Here is a 24603-nt window from a genome sequence, read left to right on the forward strand (position 1 = left end):
TCCAAAAAGTCTCCATTTAAATATTACTTTAAATCTACTTTCATAAATTATAAACAGTTCTTTTTTAAATGTTTATTTATTCTGAGGAGAGTGAATGCGAGCATGAGTGCGAAAGGGGCAGAATGAGTGGGGAGAGAGAGGATCCCAAGCAGGATCCACACTGTCAGCTCAGAGCCCAACATGGGGCTCGATCTCACAAACTGTGAGATCATAACCAGAGCAAAATCAAGAGTTGGACACTCAACGACTGAGCCATTCAGGTAACCCATAAACAATTCTTAATTTAAAAATCCATTAGTAATATAAGGAGCCTATTATTTATAAGCTATTTTGGTTAAGAAGAGATTTTTTATTATTCCAAAATCTAGTTAAATGTTTAATTAAATATCAAAAATTTTTTTTAAATTGTTGTAAAGGCTTAGAGGATAAAATAAAAACTAACTTTAGGGCACCTGTGGCTCAGTTGGTTAAGCATCTGACTTTGGCTCAGGTCATGATCTCGTGGTTCATGAGTTCAAGCCCTGTGTCGGGCTCTGTGCTGACAGGTGAGAGCCTGGAACCTGCTTTAGATTCTGTGTCTCCCTCTCTCTCTGACCCTCCCCCCACTCATACTCTGTCTCTCTCTCTCTCTCAAAAATAAATAAAACATTAAAAAAATTTTTTTAAAAATAAAAATTAACTTCAACAGAACTGGAGATGATACTGAGGGGGATAGATTTTATTTATCAATATAGTGACTAAAATATTTATAATGACTAAAATATTTGTAAAGAGGAGCAACTTCAAGAAAGGAAAGAAAAATGCAGAAAAAAAATATGCTCAAAGTACTTATCAGGAAGGGTTATAGAAACTTGAATAACATTCCTAGATCATATACTTCTAAAAAAGAATACAACAAATATTCAGAGTTCCACATAATCTCAGCCTTTGATGTTCACAAGTCTACAAGTATGGTTATCCCCTAAATCACAGTTTAGGAGTTAGGTTGCCTGAATACTCATATTATCATCATTCACATTCACAGCAGTACTACAAAGAAAATGCAACCCACAGAAACCTTCTGCATGTTTAGCTGAGGTTCAGAGGACAGCAAAAGATAAAACTACATTTTTCTCCATTTCTCCTGTCCTACACCTTTGCTTTATAATCAGGAAAAACCCTCAATGGAAATATCCAGACCCCTGGAAGCAGGATTCGGGGAACCAGCAAAATGCACACAAGTCAAGACAATGTAGATCCAAGAGAGAACGTTGATTTGGTGATGAATCTTTACTGGTCATCTTTCTGCATTAGGAAAACAAGGTAGTATGTCTACTTGTGATACTCCCAGTCAGGGCAGCTCCTCCAGTTCTGCTCAAGACTCTGTCCCAGTCCTTTAGCTGATGCTGCTCCCAACATACAGATGAAGGGCCCAGGTGAAAGAGCTCAGGCCTCCAATCTAATCCATGACTCAACTGGAACACAACAGTCCACATGAACCACTCAATGCTCATTCAAGTTGTACATTAAATGTCATGCCTGAACATCAAGTCTGGGTGTTACTCCTGAAGCAGGCTTCGAGAGATCAGCATCCTCATCACTTCATTGCTACCTGCAAAGACAGAAAGAATAAGGATTTAGTTGCAGCAAAGTCTGAGAGCTCCGTAAACCTCTAACTAGGGTGCTCCAAGCCTCACTCAGGATAGGAGTAGGTGTAAACTACAATTGTTGCTTTAACACTGAGAGGGATGGGATTATCACAGACTACTTTCCAAAGCACAGAAAAATGTCAGGAAGAAATAAACGTACCCTTAAAAACACCTCTCTTGGGAGAGGGAAGATGACTGAGTAGGAAGATGCTGAGCTTACCTCCTCCCATGGACACACTAAGGCTGAAACTACATACAGTGCAACTAACTCTGAGACCCTGAACTCTAGCAGAACAGCTATTCCACACCTAAAGATATAAAGAAAACATCACATTGAGGAGGGTAGGAAGGGGAGAGATGGTCAAGAGCCAAAACACCCCATTGTAGTGACCCATAAGCAGGAAGATATCACAGGTGTGGAGGTCCTTCCTGAGGAGTGAAAAGTTCAAGTCTCACATCAGGCACCTTCTGCCCTGGGGATCTTCACTGGAAAGATGAGGCCCCATATTGTCTGGCTTTGCAAATTAGTGGGGCTTAACTCCAGGAGAGCCAGGGAGCTACAGGAAACTGAAAGGGCCCACACACAATATCAGTCACTCGGAGCTCAGGACAGAGGTAGTTGTTTGAGAAGCTCCTGGGCCATACATGAGGGAGACTTAATGACTAATGTTTGAGTGTGTGCCAGAGGGACAGGGATCTGTAGGAACTTTGGGAATGAAAGTGTTGGCAAGTGCATTTTTCTTGTACTCCTACAGCTTAGTTAGCGAGATGCTTGCGGGACCAAGATCTGACACTCTCCACCTACCTTGCTAGCACTGTTTGTCCCACCCTGGCATTCCTCCGCAGACCTTCCCTGCTTAACACACTCAACCCAGCAGATAGATGTCTCTTCAAGCAGATACCACCCACCATATTCAGCAGGTCACCTTGGATCAGTACCCGCTCCTGCCCAAAGTGACTGCTGCCCACTAGCACCCCCAGACGACCCAGAGCTGGGCCTGGTAGCCAGCCACAGTGGGAGCTAACACCACCCACCAGCACAGATACAACAGTAGGACACATACATCCTATATAGGGGACACCCCTGGAATGCTTGGTTCTAGTGACCAGCGAGATGCCTTCTATACAGGACATTATTTTCAGGACCAGGAGACACAGCTGGGATATCTAATACACAAAAACAAAAATGAGAAGACAAGAATATGCTCCAAGTGAAAGAACAAGGTAAAACCTCAGTAAAAGAACTGATAAATAGAACAGATAAATAAAACAGATAAGCAATCTACTTGATAAACTTTCAAAATAATGATCATAAAGATGCTCACGGCCTTGAGAGAAGACTGGATGAACTTAGTGAGAACTTCAGCAAAGAGACAGAAAATATAAAACAAAAAGTAGTTGAAGAGTACAGTAATTGAAATGAAAAATACACTAAAGGGAATTAACATCAGAAGATTCAGAATGGATCAGCAATCTGGAAGACAGGGTAGTGTGTAAAGTGCCCAAGATGAGCAGCAAAAAGAAAAAGAGTTAAAGAAATAGGTTAAGGGACCTCTGTGACAACATCAAGCATACTAACATTTGCATTATTGGGGTCCCAGAAGGAGAAGAGAAAGAGAAAGATGCAGAAAACTGATTTTAAGAAGTAATAGCTGAAAACTTCTGTACTCTGGGGAAGAAAACAGACATCTAGTTTCAGGAAGCAAAGGAAGCCCCAAACAAGATAAACCATGACATATAATATATATAATATAATATAATATAATATAATATAATATAATATAATTAAAATAGTAAAAATTACATATAAAGAGAAATCTTAAAAGCAGCCAGAGAAAAGCAAATAGTTATATAAAAGGGAAAGTACCCAGAAAGGTAAGAGCAGTTTTTCAGCAGAAACTTTGCTGCCAGAAGGGAGTGGCATGATATATTCAAAGTGCTGAAAGGGAAAAAACCTAAAACCTTGAATAGTCTACTGGCAAGGTTTTCATTTAGAACTGAAGGAGAAGTGAAGGATTTCCCAGACAAACAAAAGTTAATGGAGTTCATCATCACTAAACTGCCCTCATAAGAAGTGTTAAAGGAACTTCTTTAAGTTGAAAAAAAAAAAAAAAAGGCAACAACTAGAAGTAAGCAAATTATGAAAGGAAAAATTTCACTGGTGAAAGCAAACGTAATATAGGTAGTAAATCAATCACTTATAAAGCCAGTGTGAAGGTTAAAAGAAAAAAATAGTAAAATCACTTATATCTAAAAATTAGTTAAGGGACTCATAAAATAAGATATAAAATATGACATCAAATACATAAAATGGGGGAGGTACTAAAAATGTAGTGCTTTTATAATGTGTTTGAATATAAGCAAACATCACTTAAAATAGACTGCTATATACATACGGTGTTATACATGAACCTCATGGTAACCACATACCAAAAACCTGTAAGAGATGCACAAAAAATAAAGAGAAAGGAATCCAAGCATAACATTAAGGTAAGTCATCAATCACAAGGGAAGACAGAAAGAAAAGAAAAAAGAAACTGAACAAAAACAACCAGACAACAATTAACAAAATGGCAATAAGTACATAGCTATCAATATTACTGTTACTTTAAATATAAATGGACTAAATGCTCCAATCAAAAGACAAAAGGTGACTGAATGGATTAAAAAACAAGATCCATCTATAAACTGCCTATAGGAGACTTACTTCAGACCTAAAGACTCATACAGACTGAAAGTGAAGGGATGGAAAAAGATCTTCTATACTAATGAAATTTTTTTAAAAAGCTAGGGAAGCAATACTTATATCAGACAAAATAGGCTTTAAAATAAAGACTATAACAAAACATGAAAAAGGTAATTACATAATGATAACAGGATCAACCGAACAAGAGGATATAACAATTATAAATATTGATGCACCCTACACAAGAGCACCTAAATATATAAGGCAAATACTAATGGACATAAAGAGAGAAATTAACAGTAATACAATAATAGTAAGAAAATTTAACACCCCACTTACATCAATGGATAGGTCATCCAGACAGAGAATCAATAAACAAACAATGGCTTTGAATGATGCCTTAGAACAGATAGGACTTGAGGATATCACAGATATATACAGAACATGCCATCCAAAAAGGTGAGAACACATATCCTGTTCACGTGCACATGGAAGTGCACATTCTCTGAGACAGATCACATGTGAAGCCACAAAACAAGTCTTAATAAATTTAAGAAGACTGAAATCATATTAAGCATCTTTTTCAACCATAATGGTGTAAAACATGTGGAGGCTAAACAACCTGCTATTAAACGACCAATGGGCCAATGAAGAAATCAAAAAGGAAATAAATAAAATAGCATGAGACAACTGAAAATGGAAAGCCAACATTCCAAAATCTTTGGGGCAGAACAAAAGCAGTTCTAACAGGCAAGTTTATACTGATATGGGCCCTCTTCAAGAAACAAATCTCAGGGTTGCCTGAGTGGCTCAGTTGGTTAAGCGTCTGGCTGGGACTCAGGTCATGATATCATGGTTTGTGAGTTTGAGCCCTGCGTCAGGTTCTGTGCTGACTGCTTGGAGCCTGGAGCCTGCTTCAGATTCTGTGTGTGTGTGTGTGTGTGTGTGTGTGTGTGTGTGTGTGTGTCTGCCCTTCCCTTGCTCATGCTCTGTCTCTCTGTGTCTCTCCCTGTTTCAAAAATAAATAAGCATTAAAAAAAAAAAAAAAAAGAAAAGAAACAAATCTCAAACACACAATCTAACTGTATACCTAAGGGAATTTGTAAAAAAGAATGAACAAACTCAAAGTTAGTAAAAGGAAGGGAATAACAAAGATCAGAGCAGAAATAAATGAAATAGAGACTAAAAAAACAATAGAAAAGATCAGTGAAACCAAGAGTTTGTTCTTTGGAAAGATATACAAAATTGATGAACGCCTAGCCAGCCTTATTAAGAAAAAAAAAGAAAAGAAAAAAGAGAGAGAGAGAAGACTCAAATAAGTAAAATCAGAAATAAAAGGTAAGAAGTTACAACCAACACCACAGAAACATAAAGGATTTAAGACGCTACCACAAAAAATGATATGCCAACAAAACGGGACAACCTGAAGAAAGAAACAGATAAATTCCTAGAAACATACAATTTTCCAAGACTGAATCAGGAAGAAATAGAAAATGTGAACAGGCTGGGGGCACCTGGGTGGCTCAGTCAGTTAAGTGTCTGACTCCTACTCTTAAAAACTGAGAACAAACTGAGGGTTGATCGGGGGTGGGAGGGAGGGTAGGGTGGGTGATGGGTATTGAGGAGGGCACCTTTTGGGATGAGCACTGGGTGTTGTATGGAAACCAATTTGACAGTAAATTTCATATATTAAAAAAATAAATTAAAAAATTAAAAAAAAAAATAAATAAATAAAGTGTCTGACTCTTGATCTCAGCTCAGGTCTTTGTCTCAGGGATGTCAGTTCAAGCCTCGCACGGGACTCTGTGCTGAGCATGGAGCCTAAAAAAATCTGAACAGACTGATTACTAGTAACAAAATTGAATTGGCAATCAAAAACCTCCCAACAAAGAAAAGTCAAGGACTGGACAGCTACAAACATTAAAGAAGAGTTAATACCTTTCCTTCTCAAACTATTTCAATTGTCAAATTACTATGCTGTCCACCTGAAACTATTATAATATTGTATGGCCACTATGCCTCACATTAAGAAAATGCACCTACAAAAGCACAGAAAAAGCACCAAAGGAGATATTTTGGACTTACATATATAAATAATCTAAAATATGAATTCTGAATGTGGACACATGAGTCATTTTTTTTTTTTTTTTACTTTTCCTATATTTTATGAGTTTTCAACAATAAATATACCAATTTCATTGGTAATCAGAAAAATAAATTTTAGGGATGCCTGGCTGGCTCAGTCAGTGGAACATGCAACTCTTGATCTCTGGGTTGTGAGCTTGAGCCCCATGTTGGGTGTAGAGATTACTTAAAAATAAAATCTTAAAACAAACAAACAAACAAAAACACTGAATTTTTTATTTTATTTTTAAAATTTTTAACGTTTATTTATTTTTGAGAGACACAGAGAGACAGAGAACGAGCAAGGGAGGAACAGAGAGAGAGGGCAACACAGAATCTGAAGCAGGAGATCATGACCTGAGCCGAAGTCAGTTGCTTAACTGACTGAGCCACCCAGGCACCCCAACACTGAATTTTAAAAAAACAAACAAAAACATTTTCCCTGAAAGGAGGGGTCAACTTCTTGCTTCATTTTTACAGTGGGTTTTAATGCAAAGAGAAATATGAACCCCCATGAGGAATGAGTAATCACACATCTCGAATAAAACCAAGCCAAAATTTCAGATTTATCCAGTAACGAAGTCCACAATGAAACAAAGTGATCAAGACCAGTGCCCCAAATTTTCTAGAAGTGGATGATGGCATGGCCTGAAATCTATGTATCTGGCCTTTCCCATTTCTTCTTATAAGGTTAAAAGGCAGAGTTAGAATAAAGGTGAAGTCTCACACACTCATAAAAGCTGGGTAAGGAAACAACCACAGGAGTAATCAGAAGAATTTGAGCAAGAGTGACTGACCTCATCGATGTGCTTCAGGAATGGGGTTTGCAGAAGAAAGCGAACTCTAACTTTTACAAACTGTGATTTGGTCATCACATCAGAGCAGTGGGTTCAGTTTCAGAGTGGTGTTCCCAGACACACAGTGACAGTCTCGTTTGAAAACTTGTTAGAGATGCAAATTTTTAGGCCTACCCAAGACCTACTGAGTGAGAACTTCTGGGCACAGAGCCTAGCAATCTGTTTTCACAAGCCCTCTAGGTGATTCTGACACTTCTTCAGGTTTGAGAAGAATGCTTTGAAAATGGCAGAGAGACCAATGCCCACAAGCCTCTCTGCCACCATGGAAGCAGCCCCACATCGCACCACTGAAAGTCACTTAGACAAGCCTCTGCCCCATCTGGCTCTTCTACAGTGTGAGCACCCCTGGCTGTTTACACTAACTGGGACAGGAGTCACTGGTGTGGAGTGTGGAGAAGGCCATGCCCTGAGCCATACTCCAACAGCTTACACATTTCCCAGACCAATCCACTCTGTGATTACCAAGAAGATACCCATATGATTTAGTTTACTGAAAAATCCATTAGTCATATTATAAAGATATGAATTTATAGAGGTTCCTGGTGATCAAATTAGCTCACATTTGCTGTGTTAATTACTGTACCGAAGTTTGGGGATCCTTGAGGACCAAGTACTTTATGAGAGTAAAGAACAGTTACTGCTGCAGTTTTCAAAATGCTTTCTCATGTATTACCTGAGTTTGAATGTTCTCTAAAGTTTGCAAAGAAAAAGAGTAGAAATGGAGTGATTTGGCAGCTTATTTCTGGTGACAAAGCAGAGCCTCCTGACTCCCAGGATAGTGCTCTTGTATGGCATCAAAAAGCACTTCCAGAGTAGGGTCAGGAAAAAGAGGAAGGAGGAAGGCAAAAGACAGACAGGATCTGAGAACCAGCCAGCATAGGGACAGACAGGCCAGGGAAAGTGGTGACCCTATAACCATTCTGGAGAATAACCTCTGGCAATTTTTACCTTCTAGGATTTGATGGACCCTGGAGTCTCGCACATACTGCTGAACAGCATAGTCCTTCAGGTAGCCATAGCCTCCATGCATCTGTAAAGCCTGGTTGCAGATCTGCAGGGAGATAGGGACTACACATCTCTGATTTTGGGAAGACTATGGAACAAGTGGCTTCTCCTTCCACCCCAGCCTCCTATAAACTAATATGAGGGAGAACAACCTACAGATAACCAGCCAAGCTCAAAAAGGGGCTCTGTATTCTGTGTGATTGGACAACAACTACTAAACTTACCAGTTCCCACCAGGCGGGCAACTCAGAAAGCTCTGCCTTTCTTGCTTATTATCTGCAGGGGAGAGGCTGCCCACAAGCACTTTGGCTGGGATTATGTGAAGTCATGGTGTCATCTAGTGGCAATGAAGCCTCATGTGGAAATGGCTTAGCCCTTGACATTTTAAACACAGCATAGTGCTAAATTTGAACAAGAGGCACTGGAAGGCTCTGAACCTTCTTCCAAAAGAAGTGTCTCATCTAGAACACAATCAATTAACAGTGCCAGAGTGGAGTGTGCAATGGCACAGGGCAGATAAAAAGTCAGCTCCCAAGCAGACCTCTTATTTGTTCATTTATATCCGTAAGCCCCAAGGCAATCTCTGCAGCATCCGAGGAGTTAACTAATGGCTCTCAACATCCCTGGACCCAAAAGCTGGTCCCTGTCCACCCAAGACAGCCAGAGGGCACCATCACGCACAGCAAAGCATTCATCTGTAGCGAAGAGCTTGGCCATGGAGCACAGGGCCACTGCATCTTCCCGCTCCTCCTGCAGAGCTACTGCTGCACTGCGGATTATCAGCCTCGAGGCCACCAGCCTTGTTGCCATATCAGCCAGTTTGAATTGCAGGTACTGCAGGAACAGGGGAGAAGAGAACCAGACAAGATAGACAGGCTTAGACCAGCACCTGATCTGGGGACCTCCATAAGCCTTCTCTGATGAGGTACCTTTTCTAAGTGACCCCAAGCTTCAAAGTCTCCTTCAGACTTTGCAGACAAATGTATCTTCTACAGAGAAAATGTATCACCTTGTGAGTTCTAAGACCACTTCGCTTGCCCTGCACTTCAATATTACCTCCTGAAAAAGATTACTGATAAAATTAGAACATAAGTTCTAAGATGGGGGCAGAATTCCAATGAGAAATCACAGCCTCACCCTCCTAGAGGATGTGGACCACAAAGCAGATCTCATACAGAGCTGAAAGCAAATGCAGGGGCATCTGGGAAATGACCTGGTTACTGGCCAGAGGCTCTCCAAACTGCTTCCGAACATTGAGGTAGTCTCGGGTGAGGATGACCGAAGCATGAGCAGCTCCTAGAGAGCAGGAAGCTGGAAAGGAAGAGTGCCAACATTTCAAGTGAGCCAGCACAGTGCTGCCTGCTGGAGTCCGCTACCTCCCTGCCCCATCCTGTTGTGTTCTCACCAACATTGATCCTCCCTCCATTCAGTCCTTTCATGGCAATGATGAAGCCCTGCCCTTCATCCCCAATTCTGTTGGCCATGGGGACTGCACAGTCTTCAAAGATCACGGCGCGGGTTGGCTGTGAGTTCCACCCCACCTGGCAAAAATCAGGGACTGTATGGCTGCCCAACAGGGCAGCATTTAGGGCACCGTTCTCTGTTGATGAAGCCCTGTGAAGTACAGGTTCCATTATCCTGGGACTTAGACCTTGAGAACTTAAAATCAGAGACAATACAAAAGTTCAGACTTAAACACTTGTCAATTGTCATAGATTGTTTTTTCAGTGAAACATTTTTTAACATATTATCTGCCTTCTAATGTCTATTTTACCAGACTAACCTATCCACAAACATTTCTCATGATTTCTTTGAGGATTGGGGCAGAACTGTCCTCATTTTTAGTGCCTCTACAAGTATATTCTTTTATTTAAAAAAAAAAAAAGTTGGGGGCGGGGAGCGCCTGGGTGGCACACTTGGTTAAGTGTCCCACTTTGGCTCAGGTGATGATCTCACATTTCGTGAGTTTGAGCCCTGTGTTGGGTTCTCTGCTGTCAGCACAGAGTCCCTTTGGATCCTCTGTTCCCTCTCTCTCTGCCCCTCTCCTGCTTGTGTGTTCTCTCTCCCTCTCTCAAAAATAAACAAACATTAAAAAAAAAAAAACATAGACAATATAAGGATTATTTGATTTGTCCTTCTATAAGGATAACAAGGATTATCAAGAACAACAGTCACACTTCTCCTTTTAAAAGCTTAGTGTTACTTCTAAGATTGTTATCATTAGATGAGAGGAATAACACTCACTGTGCTGGCAATACCTGGTTGAGTGTTTGGCTGCAGAGAGATCTAATGACGTGCTGTCAGCAGCTCACATGAGCCAATTACACACATCTTTTCCTAACGTGGCATTCAGTGATAACAGGTTGGTGGCTTTACAGATGAGTGTTTTGGTTTTTGTTTTTCCTGGAGAGCTGATTTACCAGGACATTGCTGAATATGTCAGCCACGAGCCCAGAGAGAATTCTAAATACCTAAGATGTAGTCCATGTTATGAAACTAACTAGCTGTATTTATCTCTGAACAAATCACTTGATTTCTTTGGGGCCTCGGTTTTCCTTTATGTAAGAAAACTGGACTGGAAAGCCAGCAGGGCCACTTTCTTCAAATAAAATCTTATTCACAAGTGTCATATATAAATAGATAAAGACCCTCACTACTTGATCCTCTTTATCTCTTCTTCAAGGTACTTCAAGGTTTCAAAGAACTCTAAGGCTCAATGCGGCAGATTTTTAAAAACACAAGACTATGTAAAATTTCCCGCTTCTCGTATAGCTCTGTAAACACTACTGCCTTTACTTGACCATTTCTTTACATAAAAACACTCAATAGCTCCCTCTGTTGGCAAATAAACTTTATTCCTCAACCTTTCATTTAGGGTCTTCTACAATTTGGGCCCGTCCTTCTTTACCAGCCTTTTCTTCTATTGGTCACCTATTGGTAGTCTCAACTCAAACTGGTCTGTGTACTGTGCCACTAGGTTTTTTTCAATCCATATTTTGCTTATTCTGCTCTCTCTATCAAAGTCTGGCTTAAATGAAACCTCCTGAGGCCTTCTAGGTCACTTGAGCCAACACTGAACTTCTCTTTTAGGCTCCCATAATCTCTACAAGTCTCAAACCTCCCAATATTGGCCTGTATAGGGGTTACCTGAGAACTTATCTCCCCAAATAAATACCTGAAAGCAAGACTGAAACAAAAATTATTATTTTAATAATACTTCTAAAGAGCTCAAAACAAATACCTGCTACCTCTTCACTTCTAACCCCTTACTATAAAAACATCTACCTTCCTCCCCTATGCAGAGAATTCTTTTCCTAATCCTATCTGGGCCCCTGGGTAGCTTTAGCCAGTGAGAACAGATATCCCATTTCCCTTTCTGAAGGCCCTGAACTGCTGGACCACTACCACTAGAGCCCATTCCTTCTGTCACTCTTGACTTCTGTCCTACATATTATCTTCATTCCCTCTTCTGGGAGTCCTCACTTCCAGCCCTCCCATGACAAAACTCATTCTTCTATGCAAAACCTTTTAACAATTAAATCCAATATAAAGTCCTCATTACCTTCCCATAAAGTCAATGCAAAACTAGTAGTTTAAAGCTCTCAGCTATATAATGTGTTAAATATGCCAAGTCACAGCCATCCTTGCAGGAAAGATGGCATGGAACAGGGAGAAAGGCTGGCTTCTTGGGTCACCAGAACAGTCAGGTCAACCATGGGGATCAATGGGTGACTCTTCATCTCGGCCTACAAGGCCCTGCTTGCTGTCCAATTTCATCCTACACCCACACCATTCTTTTATTTGCTCACTTCTCTAGGACCATACTGAACATTTTTTCCGTTTCCCAAATAGGCCATCTGTCTATTTGTTGTCTCTGCCCAGAATTCTTCCTATGGTTGTTCCTTCTAATATACTTGGGATCTCATCTCAAAAGTCATGACCTCTCAGAGTTCAGGTCTATTGTAGAAGCTCCCAAGCTCTCCTCAATCAGTATCCTATCAACCTGTTTTATCTCCTCTGTAGCACAGAACACTTCCAGAAATTTTAGTGTGAGGGATTTCTCTATTGTCCCTGTGGCTTATTCACCTGTCTGTGGCTTATCTCTGCTTGCTGGAAGGTTAATTCCATGGGGGCAGAGCTTGTCTTTGTTCACTGCTCCATCCCTACTGTTTAGAAGAATGCTTGGCACACAGTGGGCATTCACCAGCTGTCAAATGCATAAATAGATGTCCTTCCAGATTTCCCTTACATTGAAACATATATAAAGCAAAACTAATAATTAAAAAAAGACAACAAAAAAAGAAAATGTATACACTTAAAAAGTGAGAGAAAATAGAAAATGAAAGGAAGAAAAGATATACTTTTTGTTTCTGGAACTTATTTACAACTTTTCTCTAGGCACTAAACTTGATAGCTTTGGTAGTCTGTCAACAGAATACTGAGGTGGATACTACCCTTGTGTATTGAAACAATCATCACTACCTTTATAAGCACAGACAACCTGAATCAGCATAACTCAATCCTGTAAAATTATGTGCCAGACTATGTAAGTTGATCTATGTCATATGGCCCAAAGCAGACATTCCTAGAATTAAGATATCTTATAGCTGTATAACTTCACATACATTATACATGTGAGACAGCATATGTCTTATAATTTCAGACAAGGCTAGGAGTGACTTTTGTATCCTTCCCATCCCAGGAGCCAGCATCAGGCTTTGTACATGGCAGGAATCTAGTAAAAACCTATTATCCTATAAAAGATAAGGGGCACTAATACTTCTAACTCTTTGGCAGTTTATAAAATATCAGGAAGGCTCATGAAGGGAAATATGGAAACCCTAGGAGCTATGAAAGGAGAAGTACATTTAGGGGTCATTTCATTACCTGAAATCTCCCCCAAAGTCATAACTGTAACAGTACATATTGGAGGCAGATGACAATTCTGGTCACCTGCCCTAACAAATCTGAATGGTCTCATCTTACCACCAGCTACAGTTATGTAATCATAGTTTTACTATTCATGGCCTGACTAGGGGATTTCTTAATCCTAGAAATGTCTTTCCAAACCACCTATGGAAACACCCTTCTTCTTACATTATTGAAATACCCATAATCATCTCCAATGAGTTTTATTTTATATTTATTTAAAGAAGAAAAGTGGCTGATATGCTTTTCATTCCTGAGACCTCTAGTCACCAACAGATCTTCTGTAAGTATTTTTTCCTGGGATAAAAGAGTGCACTAAAATAAGAAGTTGGATAAAAAACACAGGTCAGGGGCTATGGCTGAGTGGCTCAGTCAGTTAAGCATCCAACTCTTGATTTTGGCTCAGATCATGATTTCATGGTTCGTGAGTTCGAGCCCTGCACTGGGTTCTGTGCTAACAGTATGGAGCCTGCTTGAGATTCTCTCTCTACCTCTCTCTCTGCCCCTCCCCTGGCTCGCACTCTTCCTCTCTCTCTCTCTCAAAAATAAGTAAACTTAAAAAAAATGAAATAAAAAAAACACAAGTCAAAAGTGGAGGTGAGGCAGACAATAGAGAAATCCCTCACACTAAAATGACAGGTGGCTTATGGAACTTACTGACAAACTCCACCATTTTGCCAGTGGTATAGTATTTCTGTAGACATGCCCTATTTTATTTCACCTGCTCCTGTTGAAACTGTAATAGGAGCAACTGCCTCTAATGCAAGTTAGCAAGTATGTGAACCTATTAAAACAAAACAAATAGAACAGAGATAGGTCTGGCAGGTAACAGATTCTTGAATTGCTTGAACTTGAATTGCTTCATGTTCATTAGCCACTCACCTTTTTTTCCTTCTTGCCAAAGCTGAGGCCAGGGGTTCCCTTCTCAACAACTATACATGAGATGCCTTTGGGGCCTGGTCCTCCTGTTCGGCACATGACTACATAGACATCTGATTCACCTCCACCACTGATAAAGGCCTGGTGGTTGGAGAGGGGGTGCACAAGGATCAGGAAACACATGCATTCCTGCAGCCTAACAACTGGGAAAACATAGGGATTCTCCCAACAGTAGGTTGCTAAGAGGTATATGGTGGCACAGAGAAATGAAGAAGGGGTAAAAAGAACCTGTGCTGACTGGGGAATCAGGGATCTAGCTGATGAGACTATAAAAAGGATAAACAAAAATGAGGAAAATTATCTGGACTCAGATCAGAAGAAAGAGAAAGTGGGGCATCTGGGTGGCTCAGTCGGCTAAGTGTTTGACTCTTGATTTCAGCTCAGGCCATGATCTCAAGGTCATTGACATGGAGCCTTGTGTTGGGCTCTGCACTGAGTGTGGAGTGTGCTTGGGAGTCTCTCTCCTTCTGCCCCTCCCCCACTTGCGCTCTCTCCCCCTCTCTCTCAAAATAAATAAATAAACTTGAAAAAGAGAGAGAAAGTGAAGGTAAATAAAGGGAAATAGGTCAGAGATTCTCTACCCAACATGTAAAAATCCCAGGAAATATTAACTCGCAGAGAGCAAGGATCCAGGTGATATCAGCAGGAAGATGGGAACAATTCTGTAAGGTGGGTATGCTGGTACCTTGGAGCCATTGAGGATGTAATGATCTCCTTGTTGTTTCGCTGAGGTCAAAAGGGACGCAGCATCACTGCCACTTCCTAAGGCAGGGATCAAAAGGAAGCAGAGAGGGTAGGAGAGAAAGTCAGTGAAGTTAAGGGACACTCAGCACGGCTCCACTTCCAAGGAAATCTTTCCTTACAACAAACAACTCAGTGTTTCCTACTTTGAAACTTAGACAGCCAAAGGAACTCTCTGTATTTGGTGAAAATGGCGGACAGCAATCAGATCATTTTCCGTCTCCCAGAACACCGGCTTGCAGTGAGCCTCCTACAAGGAAGTTCCAGTCGACAGCCTGGATAGACTCTGGCCTAGAGGCCTCTGAGTCTTGTGACATCAGGCCACAGGTATGGCTGAACTTCATGGTAAATAAGGGTTATATGCTTTGCCTGAGCAGCATCTCCTGATTCATCTTGCTGGCAGTGTGGCAAACCCACCTGGTTCAGTGAGGCAGTAGGAAGCAAATTTCTCCATGGTACAGAGCGGTGGGCAAAATTTGTGCCTCTGTTCCTCATTTCCAAAAGTATCGATCATCCAGACACACATGCTGACAGGTAAACCAAGAAGAAAAGACCAAAAGGGAAAAAAAAAAAAAAAAAAAAAAAAAGAAAGAAGAAGAAACAACAATGACAGAGTTAATATGGAGAAAAAGACATCTGAAGGGGGAAGGTCTGGGGAACGAGAACACAGGTAGCAAAGCAGAGTGAAGCAGAAGAGAGAGTGGGAAGAGAAAAGCTGCCACTGAGGAAATTCAAATTTAAAGGAAAGGCCTAGGTTAAAACATACTCCCGGAACACACAGTTCCCACAGATAATCAGGATCAAGGTATTTCTCACTTGGATGTTCATGCTACTTCTAGTTAGGTTCAATAAGGTCCCTAAAAATCAAAGAGTTATATAGGTACTTTTGCAAATTCCTGGAGGCTTTGTCTTTGGGTTGAGGAAGAGGGGATCAGGGCCCTAACCACTGTCCTAGAGAAGTCTATTTGGTTCCAGCTCAATCTAGGATTTGAGAGAAAGCTGACAGACCTCATTCTCCAAGCAACATACAACATGACAGATTCCAGTCCAAGAGGCAATAGCAGGCCTAGTGTGAACTTTTACAGTTAGGTTCCTCAACGGCAGTCAACCTTCAAAGATGAACTTTTCTCTCTTGATCTGAAAATTTCACAGTCAACCGGTATGAGCACTTTGTTGTGCTCACCAAGCTTTGGCACTCACTTGTGGATGCTTATATAGGCTGTGGTGCTGGTACAGCCTGTAGCCAAGGCTTCAAAGATGACAGAGGTATCCAGCCGTGACAGTCCAGACCCACCTACATCTGTTCGTACATAGACCCCCCCAAAGCCTAGCTGAGCAGCCTTCCGCATCACATCTACTGGGAACAGCTCCTACAAAAAAAACAGGGTCATCAATAAGTGATTCACAGATGGACTTTTCTTTAAATGGCACAATGGGGGATTAGGATGTTTGCATTTGGGAGAGTGTAGTATTCCCTTAACATAACAGGCTATTTGTTACCTATAACAGTTAAAACGCATTCTGGAAGTACTGGTTTTCTAGTGTTAAAGTTTCTTTTTATTATCAGAATTGCCTTGGTTTTAAGAGTGTCCAAATCTTTGTATAATTAAAAACAAAAAAACAAAAAAAACTGGTCTTAGGCACCTGGGTGGCTCAGCTGGTTAAGCAACCAACTCTTGAGTTAGGCTCAGGTCATGAACTCATGATGGGGAGATGGAGCTCCATATTAGCTGACAGGAAAGAGCCTGCTTGGGATTCTCTCTCTCCCTCTCTCTGTGCCCCTCCCCGACTTGCACACACTCTCTCAAAATAAATAAACATTTTAAATAATTAATTAGTTAAAAAAAAAAACAAAACAACAGGTCTCTACAAGATGATGAGGATGTTTCTAGGAAAGGAATCACGCCATTACCAGTACTCTAATCTGCAGTAAGAACTGTGCATGGAGAATAAACACTGAAAAGTTAGGACTACAAGGAGATCTTGGTCACCACATGAGGCATTTTTGGAACATCTAGCCATAAGGAGAACTCCCACCTTCTGGTCCCACTCTGCCATATGTGGAGCCATCTCCTGGGCAGCAAAGTCAAAGGCCACTTTCTGAAATTCCTTCTGCTCTTCATTTAGTCCCATGGAAGCTGTGGGCAAGATTATATATACTCAGTTCCAGGACAGGGGTCAGGGAAGGATATTGCCAAGAGCAAGAACCACAAAGCTGGGACAGTCGACCTAATACAGCATTTCTCTTACACAATAAGCTAAGTCAGGAACCCCAATCAACTTCAGTTATCCCATTGAAAAATGAGGGGGCTGCACTATATACTGAGTAAATTTCCTCATCTGTAGAATGAGGAAAGTATACATAATGAGTATATATGTAATATATGATACATAAAATACAATATAAATCATAATTGTCTTAATCACTTTTCACTTATTAAAATATGCAATGAAACAAAGAAATATTTGTTAATCACTCCCATTAATTTGATATTCTAATATGTGGAATGATACATTAAAGGACAATTTCCTTTAATTTTACTGATTGAGAGATACTTTCTTTTAAAGGTGAAAAAGTTCCTCATTGGTTGAAGTTACACAACTAGCTGATGGAAGTACTCCAACATATTTAACTTATTTGTTATTTAATATTAACCTATTTAATATTTAATCTATTTGTTGCCAGAACAACTCCTTACCTGCCTTGGTATCAGCAAGGGTAATTTTGTTTACCAAATTCTAAATGCTAGAACAGGGCAGCAACTTAGGAAGGAGTTTTAGGACATGGAGAAGAAAACAGTATTCTATACTAGTGTATATTATAGATCTGGGTGTAATCTAAGGGATTCATCACCTATTCTACAATGAAGAAGTGTCATTTATTCGAAAGGTTTTTGTTTTGTTTTGTTTTTGTTTTTGTTTTTTTCAGAAGAAAAAATGTGCTTAGGTACTTGACAGAATCACAAAGTGGCTGGGTATCTATCCCTAGTCAGCCTAGGCCCCTATCACTCTCTGTTCTTCACATCCAAATTATTTGGTACTTAAAAACATTCAGGTCTGTCAATTCTCATAGTTTCCCATTTGCAATAATAATTATTTTCCCTGCAGGAATTTCAATAGTAAAACGTTTTAGGTGTTACATCATAAAACTTATGTGAGCAAATCTTGTGTCACATAAGGAAGGAGCATTCCCTCATCTAGCACAACCAGCACCAGGCTTTTTACATTCTTACTACCTTTATGACCCTTAAATGACCTATGATTAAAACAAAATAAAATGAAACAAAGTCATGAGTTTCTGCACCTCTATATCCACTCCTTATCAGGAAGCAGGGATCGTAACAGAATCTACCTCAGAGTTGTGAGGATAATTGTAAAACCCTTAGTTACTGTTTTCACAAGTAAACTTATTAAATGTATCAAGAAGTCGATAATATCAACTACGTTTAAGGAGATTTGAACAATTAACAAACAGCATCAGCAGCAAAGAATAAGCTGTAACTACAAAGTATTTTCCTATCTTAATATATCTTTAGAGGGCCCCTGTGAAATAGGCAGGAGGAAAGACAGGGCTTAAGCAGAAGGCCTGGAGCACAAATTCGGACGCCCGGCTTCCCGACCACGGAGGGGATGGGGTAGAAGAGTAATAGACGAGGGCCAGGGGCGCAACAGATGGAAACAGCAGAGAGTGAGGGCGGCCAAGGGAAGCCAGCCAGGTGGACGGGATGGGAGACCCGCCAGCGAGGGAAGCCGACTTGGGAGAGGGCAGGTGGGCCTTGGGGTGATGACCCCGGTGACGGCCCACGACAAGCCAGGGGTGACAATGCGCTCTACGGGCGCGCAGACCACTGCATTCCCTCCCCGCACACCGGGGGAGAGACTTACGATCGATGCAGGAGACCAAGCTCCGGCGGCCGCTCTGGGCGGGGGCCTGCAGACCACCACGCAGGCAGATGAGCGGCCTTCCCAGCCTCCAGCAGCCTCTGAGCAACATAGTAGCCTCTGCTCCACACAGGATCTGCAAGCGGGTTACGTTCGCTACTGCACGAGCCAGGCCCGCAGTGCACCCTGGGAGCTGTAGTGCATCCAGCGACCCTCACAGCCCAGATTCAGGGAGGCCTCCTCCAGAGGCAGGACTACAATTCCCAGAGATGCCGGGGTCTCGGCGCAACAGAGCCGGGTCTTACTTGATGCTCCGGACTGGGACGCTGTGACCAGGTGCTGGAGCCTGGGGTGGTTGGTTGGGGTTGTGTAGGCTGTGCGGTTGGGTCAGTGTAGCGGGAGAATGGTGAATAAATGGGAGAAGGATCAGGTTACTAACCGAGGAGACGTTAGCGGCAGGTTATGCAAGATGGAATAGATAACTGGGGGAAGGATTGACGGGCCCAAGTCCAGGTCCGCAAAAGACCCTCGGGACTGAAACTCCGCTTCCTCTCATTGTCTGCATCTCGCTTTGCACAGGTTTCTGGGGGCAGATTCAGAGTTGCCTCTTGTACTCTTGGTTGATTCCAGAATCCTCTGCACTTCAGCCCTCGCAGGGGCACCATGCCGAGACCCCGGAAGAGGCTGGCTGGGTCTGCCGAGCCTGCTGGGCCAGGTGAGCTGCACCTAGGCTGCAAAAAGGCGGCCCTAGTTTCTCTAGGACCTGTTTCGTACTGCTCACTTTCAACTCCCTGTCTGTCGGGAGAATCGTTTCGCGGATTTTCTGTTACGTTATTCCTAATTGACTTCCATCTTCTTTATTCTTCCCACCAAGCTTATACCCAGAGCTTCTTGTTTGTTCATTAAAGCAATAGTAGATAAGGGGTGGCTTGTACTAAGGTCAATAACATACAGTTCTGCTGGGTGGCTCAGTTCGTTGAACGTCAGACAGTGGCTCAGGTCATGATCTCACAGTTTGTGAGCTTGAGCCCCACATAGGGCTTGCTGCTGTCAGCGCAGAGCCTGCTTCAGATCTTCTGTTCCCCTCTCTCTCTGTCCCTCCCCAGCTCCCGGTCCCGCTCTCTCTCAAAAATAAATAAAACATTAAAATTAAAAAAAAAAAAAAAAAAAAGCCTAGTTCTGCTGTCATGGAGAATGCAAACAGACATGAGTGAAAAGGTCTAGGAAACTAGATGGCTAAGGATGTGAGGGCAGTAAGGACTGCCAGAAACGGAAGTGGAATTGAATCTAGCCTTAAAGAACGGGAAGTCTTTCCTCAGGCAGAGAAAATGCAATGACATTTTTATATTCACAAGAATGAATGGCATTCTAAGTAGATGAAGTGCAGAAACAAAGCAATTAAAGTACTTTTGGGAATGGCAGAAGTTCCAGATTGACTACAATACATTGTGTTATTTAACAACACATAATGGTATTTGCAGTGTGTTTACCTCCAAAGGGACCACCTGATCAACTAGGCTAGGGAGGTTCTGAGTATTAGACACCCATAAATGATACTTAATGAGGGCTGATGTAGGAGAGATGGGACTAAATTCAGAGGCAGTGTGGTACAGTCATTAAGGGTGGATCCAGATAGACCAGGGGACAGTTCCTGATTATATTGTTTACTAAGTGTGTAATCTGGGACACATTTAGCAGATGAACAGAATATCTCATTATACAGATTAACTGAGTTACTGTTAGGGTAACAAATAGAGCTCAGGGTCTGTCATAGAGTATGGATTTAACAACTCATATTAAGCTATTGAGTGCCTAATATGTTCCAGGAACATTTTCTCTAATTCTCTTAGGATAAAGTCATCTTTGCCAAGTCTACAAAGTACAGAATGAGCTGTTTTATCCAGCTTCTTCTGGCACCTTCAAGGAGCTGGAAGGAAGCAGGCCACAAAGCACAGTGAGCAAGCAAAAAAGAACTATGAGATGATAATTATAATAATAGCTTATATTTATTGAGTATTTATTATAATGCCAGGCATTGTCTAAACCCATTGTTAGCACTATTGTACTTAATCTCTAAAACAAGTTTGTGGAGTAGGTGTTTGGCTTCCTCATTGGAGAGAAATAGCCTCAGCAAGGGCACAAAAGAGAGTGAGGTAAAGAAAGAAAATTACTTAACACAAGTCAGAACTCTGCTAGGACTGTCAATCCTAACCCACAACCATGTAAGGTATTCTTATCCCACTGAATGGATAATCCAGAAGATACCCTGTGAAGATGGGCATTCCTGTCCCATTTTTATAGATAAACTGAAGTTCAGCAATTCAGTTGCTACTGCTAGTAATTGACAGATCCAGGATTTGAATCCAGGTCTGACTCCAAAGCATGTGCTTTCCCCACAATGCAACATTACTTCTCAGCCAGCATGACCAGTTTCTGCTGTTTGTTTCTATTGCAGACAATAAGGGACCGGCAGGAAAACGTACCAAGACTAAGAACCCAGTGGGGGCATCGGCTCAAGTGGTTAACTCCAGCCCTCAGAAGACTTCAGCCTCCAAAACCTGTGGGAAGTATCTAAGTAGTTACTGGCTGATGAAGTCAGAGGCAGAAAGCCGATTAGAGAAAGGTGTAGATGTGAAGGTGAGACCAGGTACCTGTCTTTAATCCCTTCAAGCTGTTTTTTTAGATAAGAAATAAATATGGGACACCACAGAGTCCACCAGCTTCTCCGAAGGGTAGAGTTAAGGGAAAGATAATAAGGAAATAAGGAATAAAATCAGCAAGGTTTATTACCAGCAACATAATAAATATTTTAGGTTTTCAGGTCTTCTCATTGCTGTTGCAGTTCTGCTGCTGTTGCAAGAAAGTGGCTATGGACGACATGTAAATAAATGGTGTGGGTGTGTTTTAATAAAACCATTTACAAAATCAGGCCTAAAACCTATAGTTTGCCAAACCCTGACCTGGGCAACATTTCAATCTTATGTTGCCTTACTCTTGCCACCTGCCATAATCCTACATATTTCTCTGCCAACAGCTAGTATTTATTCAGTGAATTAATATAAACCAATTTTAATAATAGCTTGGAGAAAAATATTATAGAAGAAATATATAGTACCTTAATGAGTAAAATACAAATAACAAACACATTATCATCTGGATTATCCATTCAACTGATCTTCTTAATTAACAAGGATAACAAGTTAATACAAGGCTTACTACATGTGCCCAACAGAAGTGGCTTTGCGGAACTACTTCCCAGTAAACTACATACTCCCACTATAGCAAGTAGCACCCTCAGTGTAGGGGAAGAAACTATCTACTTCCATATTATTTCCAGTTGGCGTCAAGATTGTTTAATGAATGGGTTCATTTCCTGTTGCCTAGTTCAGCATCGAGGATCTTAAAGCACAGCCCAAGCAGACAGCATGCTGGGATGGTGTTCGCAACTACCAGGTAAGAGGGTAAAAGCAGGGCCTGAGACCCAGGCGTTGGGTAAATGCCTGCCTCCTTCCATGACTTATTCAGTAGCAAAATCTCTTGGCCAATGGCCCAGATAATAAAATAGAAAATGTATTCAAAAATACCTTAATTACTCTGCATGCAGTTTGCAAATGGCCTGGATACAAGTCTGGGTGTTTCAGTAAAGGCAAGCTGCAGAAAAGAAAACCTCATCTAAGGAAAGCAGACTTGATTTCCACTAACAGCTAGTGTTTTCCAGTGGGTGAGGAGGAAGGTAGTTGTTTATTCTCCCCTGGGACAGGCCCGGAACTTCCTTCGAGCCATGAAGCTGGAGCAAGAAGCTTTCTTCTACCATAGCAACTGCAAAGAGCCAGGCATCGCAGGACTTGTGAAGGTCAGTTGTATAGGCATTGGTCTTAATCCCTCTCCCTTCAGGGAAACTTACTCATGTAGATATAAAGGAACAAAGCTTAAATCAGTTAACAAAAAAGAAGTACCCTCCTCCCCATCCCTGATGTCACCACTCAGGCCTCTTCAGTATGACAAGGACTATAACAAGGCCTTCATTTCAGGTCCCGCTGGTACAGACTTCTCATTTCTGTGCCTTGGTCTTTCACTCAAAAACAGGCCTGATGATAGCTCTTCCAGATCAGAAGTTACTAGGATAAAATTATGAACTGCAGGTGGAAAGACAGTGGCACCAATAATAACCTTTAATACTTGGTTTTAGAACATTACTTTTAAGATTTTATCAAAATAAGATTGATTCCTATGCTTGCCTGTATATTATTTCCAGATATCTGAGCCTTCATTGGCTCTACGGCACAGCTGAAGAGGTTAGAATGTGCAGGGTCAGAAGTGAAAGTCAGACTAGAATTAAAAATTGGCCCTGGAGGGGCGCTTGGGTGGCTTAGTCAGTTAAGCATCCAACTTTGGCTCAGGTCATGATCTCACGGTTGGTTCATGGGTTTGAGCCCCACATCGGGCTCTGTGCTGACAGGTCAGAGCCTAGAGCCTGCTTTGGATTCTGTGCCTCCCTCTCACTCTGCCCCTCCCTACTCCTGCTCTGTCTCAAAAATAAATAAACGTTAAAAAAATTTTTTTGAAAAACGGCCATGGAGCTGACTGTCCAGGCAAATGACTGGAGACTTGGTTTTGTTTTCAGATTGTAAAGGAGGCTTACCCAGACCACACACAGTTTGAGAAAAACAATCCCCATTATGACCCATCCAGCAAGGAAGACAACCCCAAATGGTCCATGGTAAAGATTACTATTTTTCCTATTTCATGAAAGGAAAAGAATGGACAAAGAGAGGGAGGAAGAAGGTGTGGGGTGTCTTTAGGTCAAGGTATAGAGTCCAGTTCTTACTCAGATGAGGTTACCCTGGCTTTGGGAATAGGAACAGAACACTGGCAGCCCTACCTATAAGAACCTCCCATAAGAAGCTAAAGCACACAGTGGACAGAATCTACCTGCACGGGTCTTTCTGTCCCATACACTTTCTGTCACATAGGTGGATGTACAATTTGTTCGGATGATGAAGCGTTTCATCACCCTGGCTGAGCTCAAAACCCATCACCAAGCTCACAAAGCCACTGGAGGCCCCTTAAAAAATATGGCTCTCTTCAGTCGCCAGAGACTCTCAATTCAGCCCCTGACCCAAGGTAAGAGTGGGCCCTTTCTTTTATATTACTCACATACTAGAATGACTACGTGAACTCACATTTATTACTGATTAAGCTTGGGCACAGTATTTAACCTCTTTGAGCCTGTCTACTCACCTATAATATCCACGAAGGAGGAAATAGGTCTGGAGTTACTCATTACTATGTGCCCAGCAGTGCTTGGCACATAGTAAAACATTCCATAGTTTTTGAATGAATGACAACCTACCTCAGTAACAATATGAAATGTCTGACACAACCTCCCTGTTTAAGAGACACACCTCCTAATTCTTTGCTTTCTTTTCCCCCTTTTTTGGTAGAGGAGTTCGATTTTATTTTGAGCCTGGAGGAAAAGGAACCAAGTTAACTGGGACCATGTTGCTGGAATAGGCAAGACATTGTTCCAAAGAATTCAAGCTTTTGTAAGACAGAAAGAGGTGTGAGAAGGCTTTCTTGTTATGTTGACCTGGGGTTGTGTACGTAGGTGATTTTCATGTACCTTTTTCAATAAAACATTAATATCAAAGTTGGGAAGCTTTTCTTTTAAAGTAGCACTGGGTGTGGTAGACCACTCCACTGCAGATCTTCTGCCCATCAGTAAGGTGCAGGGTTACCCTCTACCATCTTCCTTTACTGTAGCAAATTCCAGGGTGCAGGGTTCTATTACCCCTACTGAAATGAACTTTTG

General features: G+C 41.5%; 2 protein-coding genes across 7 annotated transcripts; one reads left to right on the forward strand and one right to left on the reverse strand.

Annotated features, from left to right (window-relative positions):
- Positions 1-814: 814 nt before the first annotated feature.
- Positions 815-18957, reverse strand: ACAD8 (acyl-CoA dehydrogenase family member 8). Of its 4 annotated transcripts, none has more exons than XM_019421461.2 (11): positions 18795-18950; positions 16947-17047; positions 16110-16279; positions 15327-15436; positions 14854-14930; positions 14112-14249; positions 9706-9841; positions 9514-9611; positions 8982-9134; positions 8244-8346; positions 815-1591 (listed from the first exon to the last, which is right to left on the reverse strand). In XM_019421461.2, exons 1-11 carry the CDS (start codon positions 18901-18903, stop codon positions 1539-1541), a joined length of 1248 nt encoding a protein of 415 aa, XP_019277006.2. In that variant the 5' UTR covers positions 18904-18950; the 3' UTR covers positions 815-1538. The 4 variants fall into 4 exon arrangements, with proteins under 4 accessions (XP_019277006.2, XP_019277008.2, XP_053756215.1 ...); XM_053900240.1 differs by lacking the exon at positions 815-1591 and adding an exon at positions 4618-5155 and having other exon boundaries at positions 8167-8346; positions 18795-18955; XM_019421463.2 differs by lacking the exon at positions 8244-8346 and having other exon boundaries at positions 18795-18952.
- Positions 18958-19018: 61 nt separating this feature from the next.
- Positions 19019-24441, forward strand: THYN1 (thymocyte nuclear protein 1). 3 transcript variants are annotated; one of them, XM_019421465.2, is made up of 8 exons: positions 19019-19127; positions 19371-19506; positions 21247-21428; positions 22176-22244; positions 22510-22644; positions 23416-23511; positions 23765-23915; positions 24236-24441. In XM_019421465.2, exons 2-8 carry the CDS (start codon positions 19455-19457, stop codon positions 24280-24282), a joined length of 732 nt encoding a protein of 243 aa, XP_019277010.2. In that variant the 5' UTR covers positions 19019-19127; positions 19371-19454; the 3' UTR covers positions 24283-24441. The 3 variants fall into 3 exon arrangements, with proteins under 3 accessions (XP_019277010.2, XP_053756218.1, XP_019277011.2); XM_053900243.1 differs by lacking the exon at positions 19019-19127 and having other exon boundaries at positions 19134-19506; XM_019421466.2 differs by lacking the exon at positions 19019-19127 and having other exon boundaries at positions 19134-19506; positions 22552-22644.
- The last annotated feature ends 162 nt before the right edge of the window (positions 24442-24603 follow it).

Source organism: Panthera pardus, unplaced genomic scaffold (genome assembly GCF_024362965.1).
Source record: "Panthera pardus isolate Hobbes unplaced genomic scaffold, ASM2436296v1 HiC_scaffold_12, whole genome shotgun sequence".
NCBI lineage: Eukaryota > Metazoa > Chordata > Mammalia > Carnivora > Felidae > Panthera > Panthera pardus.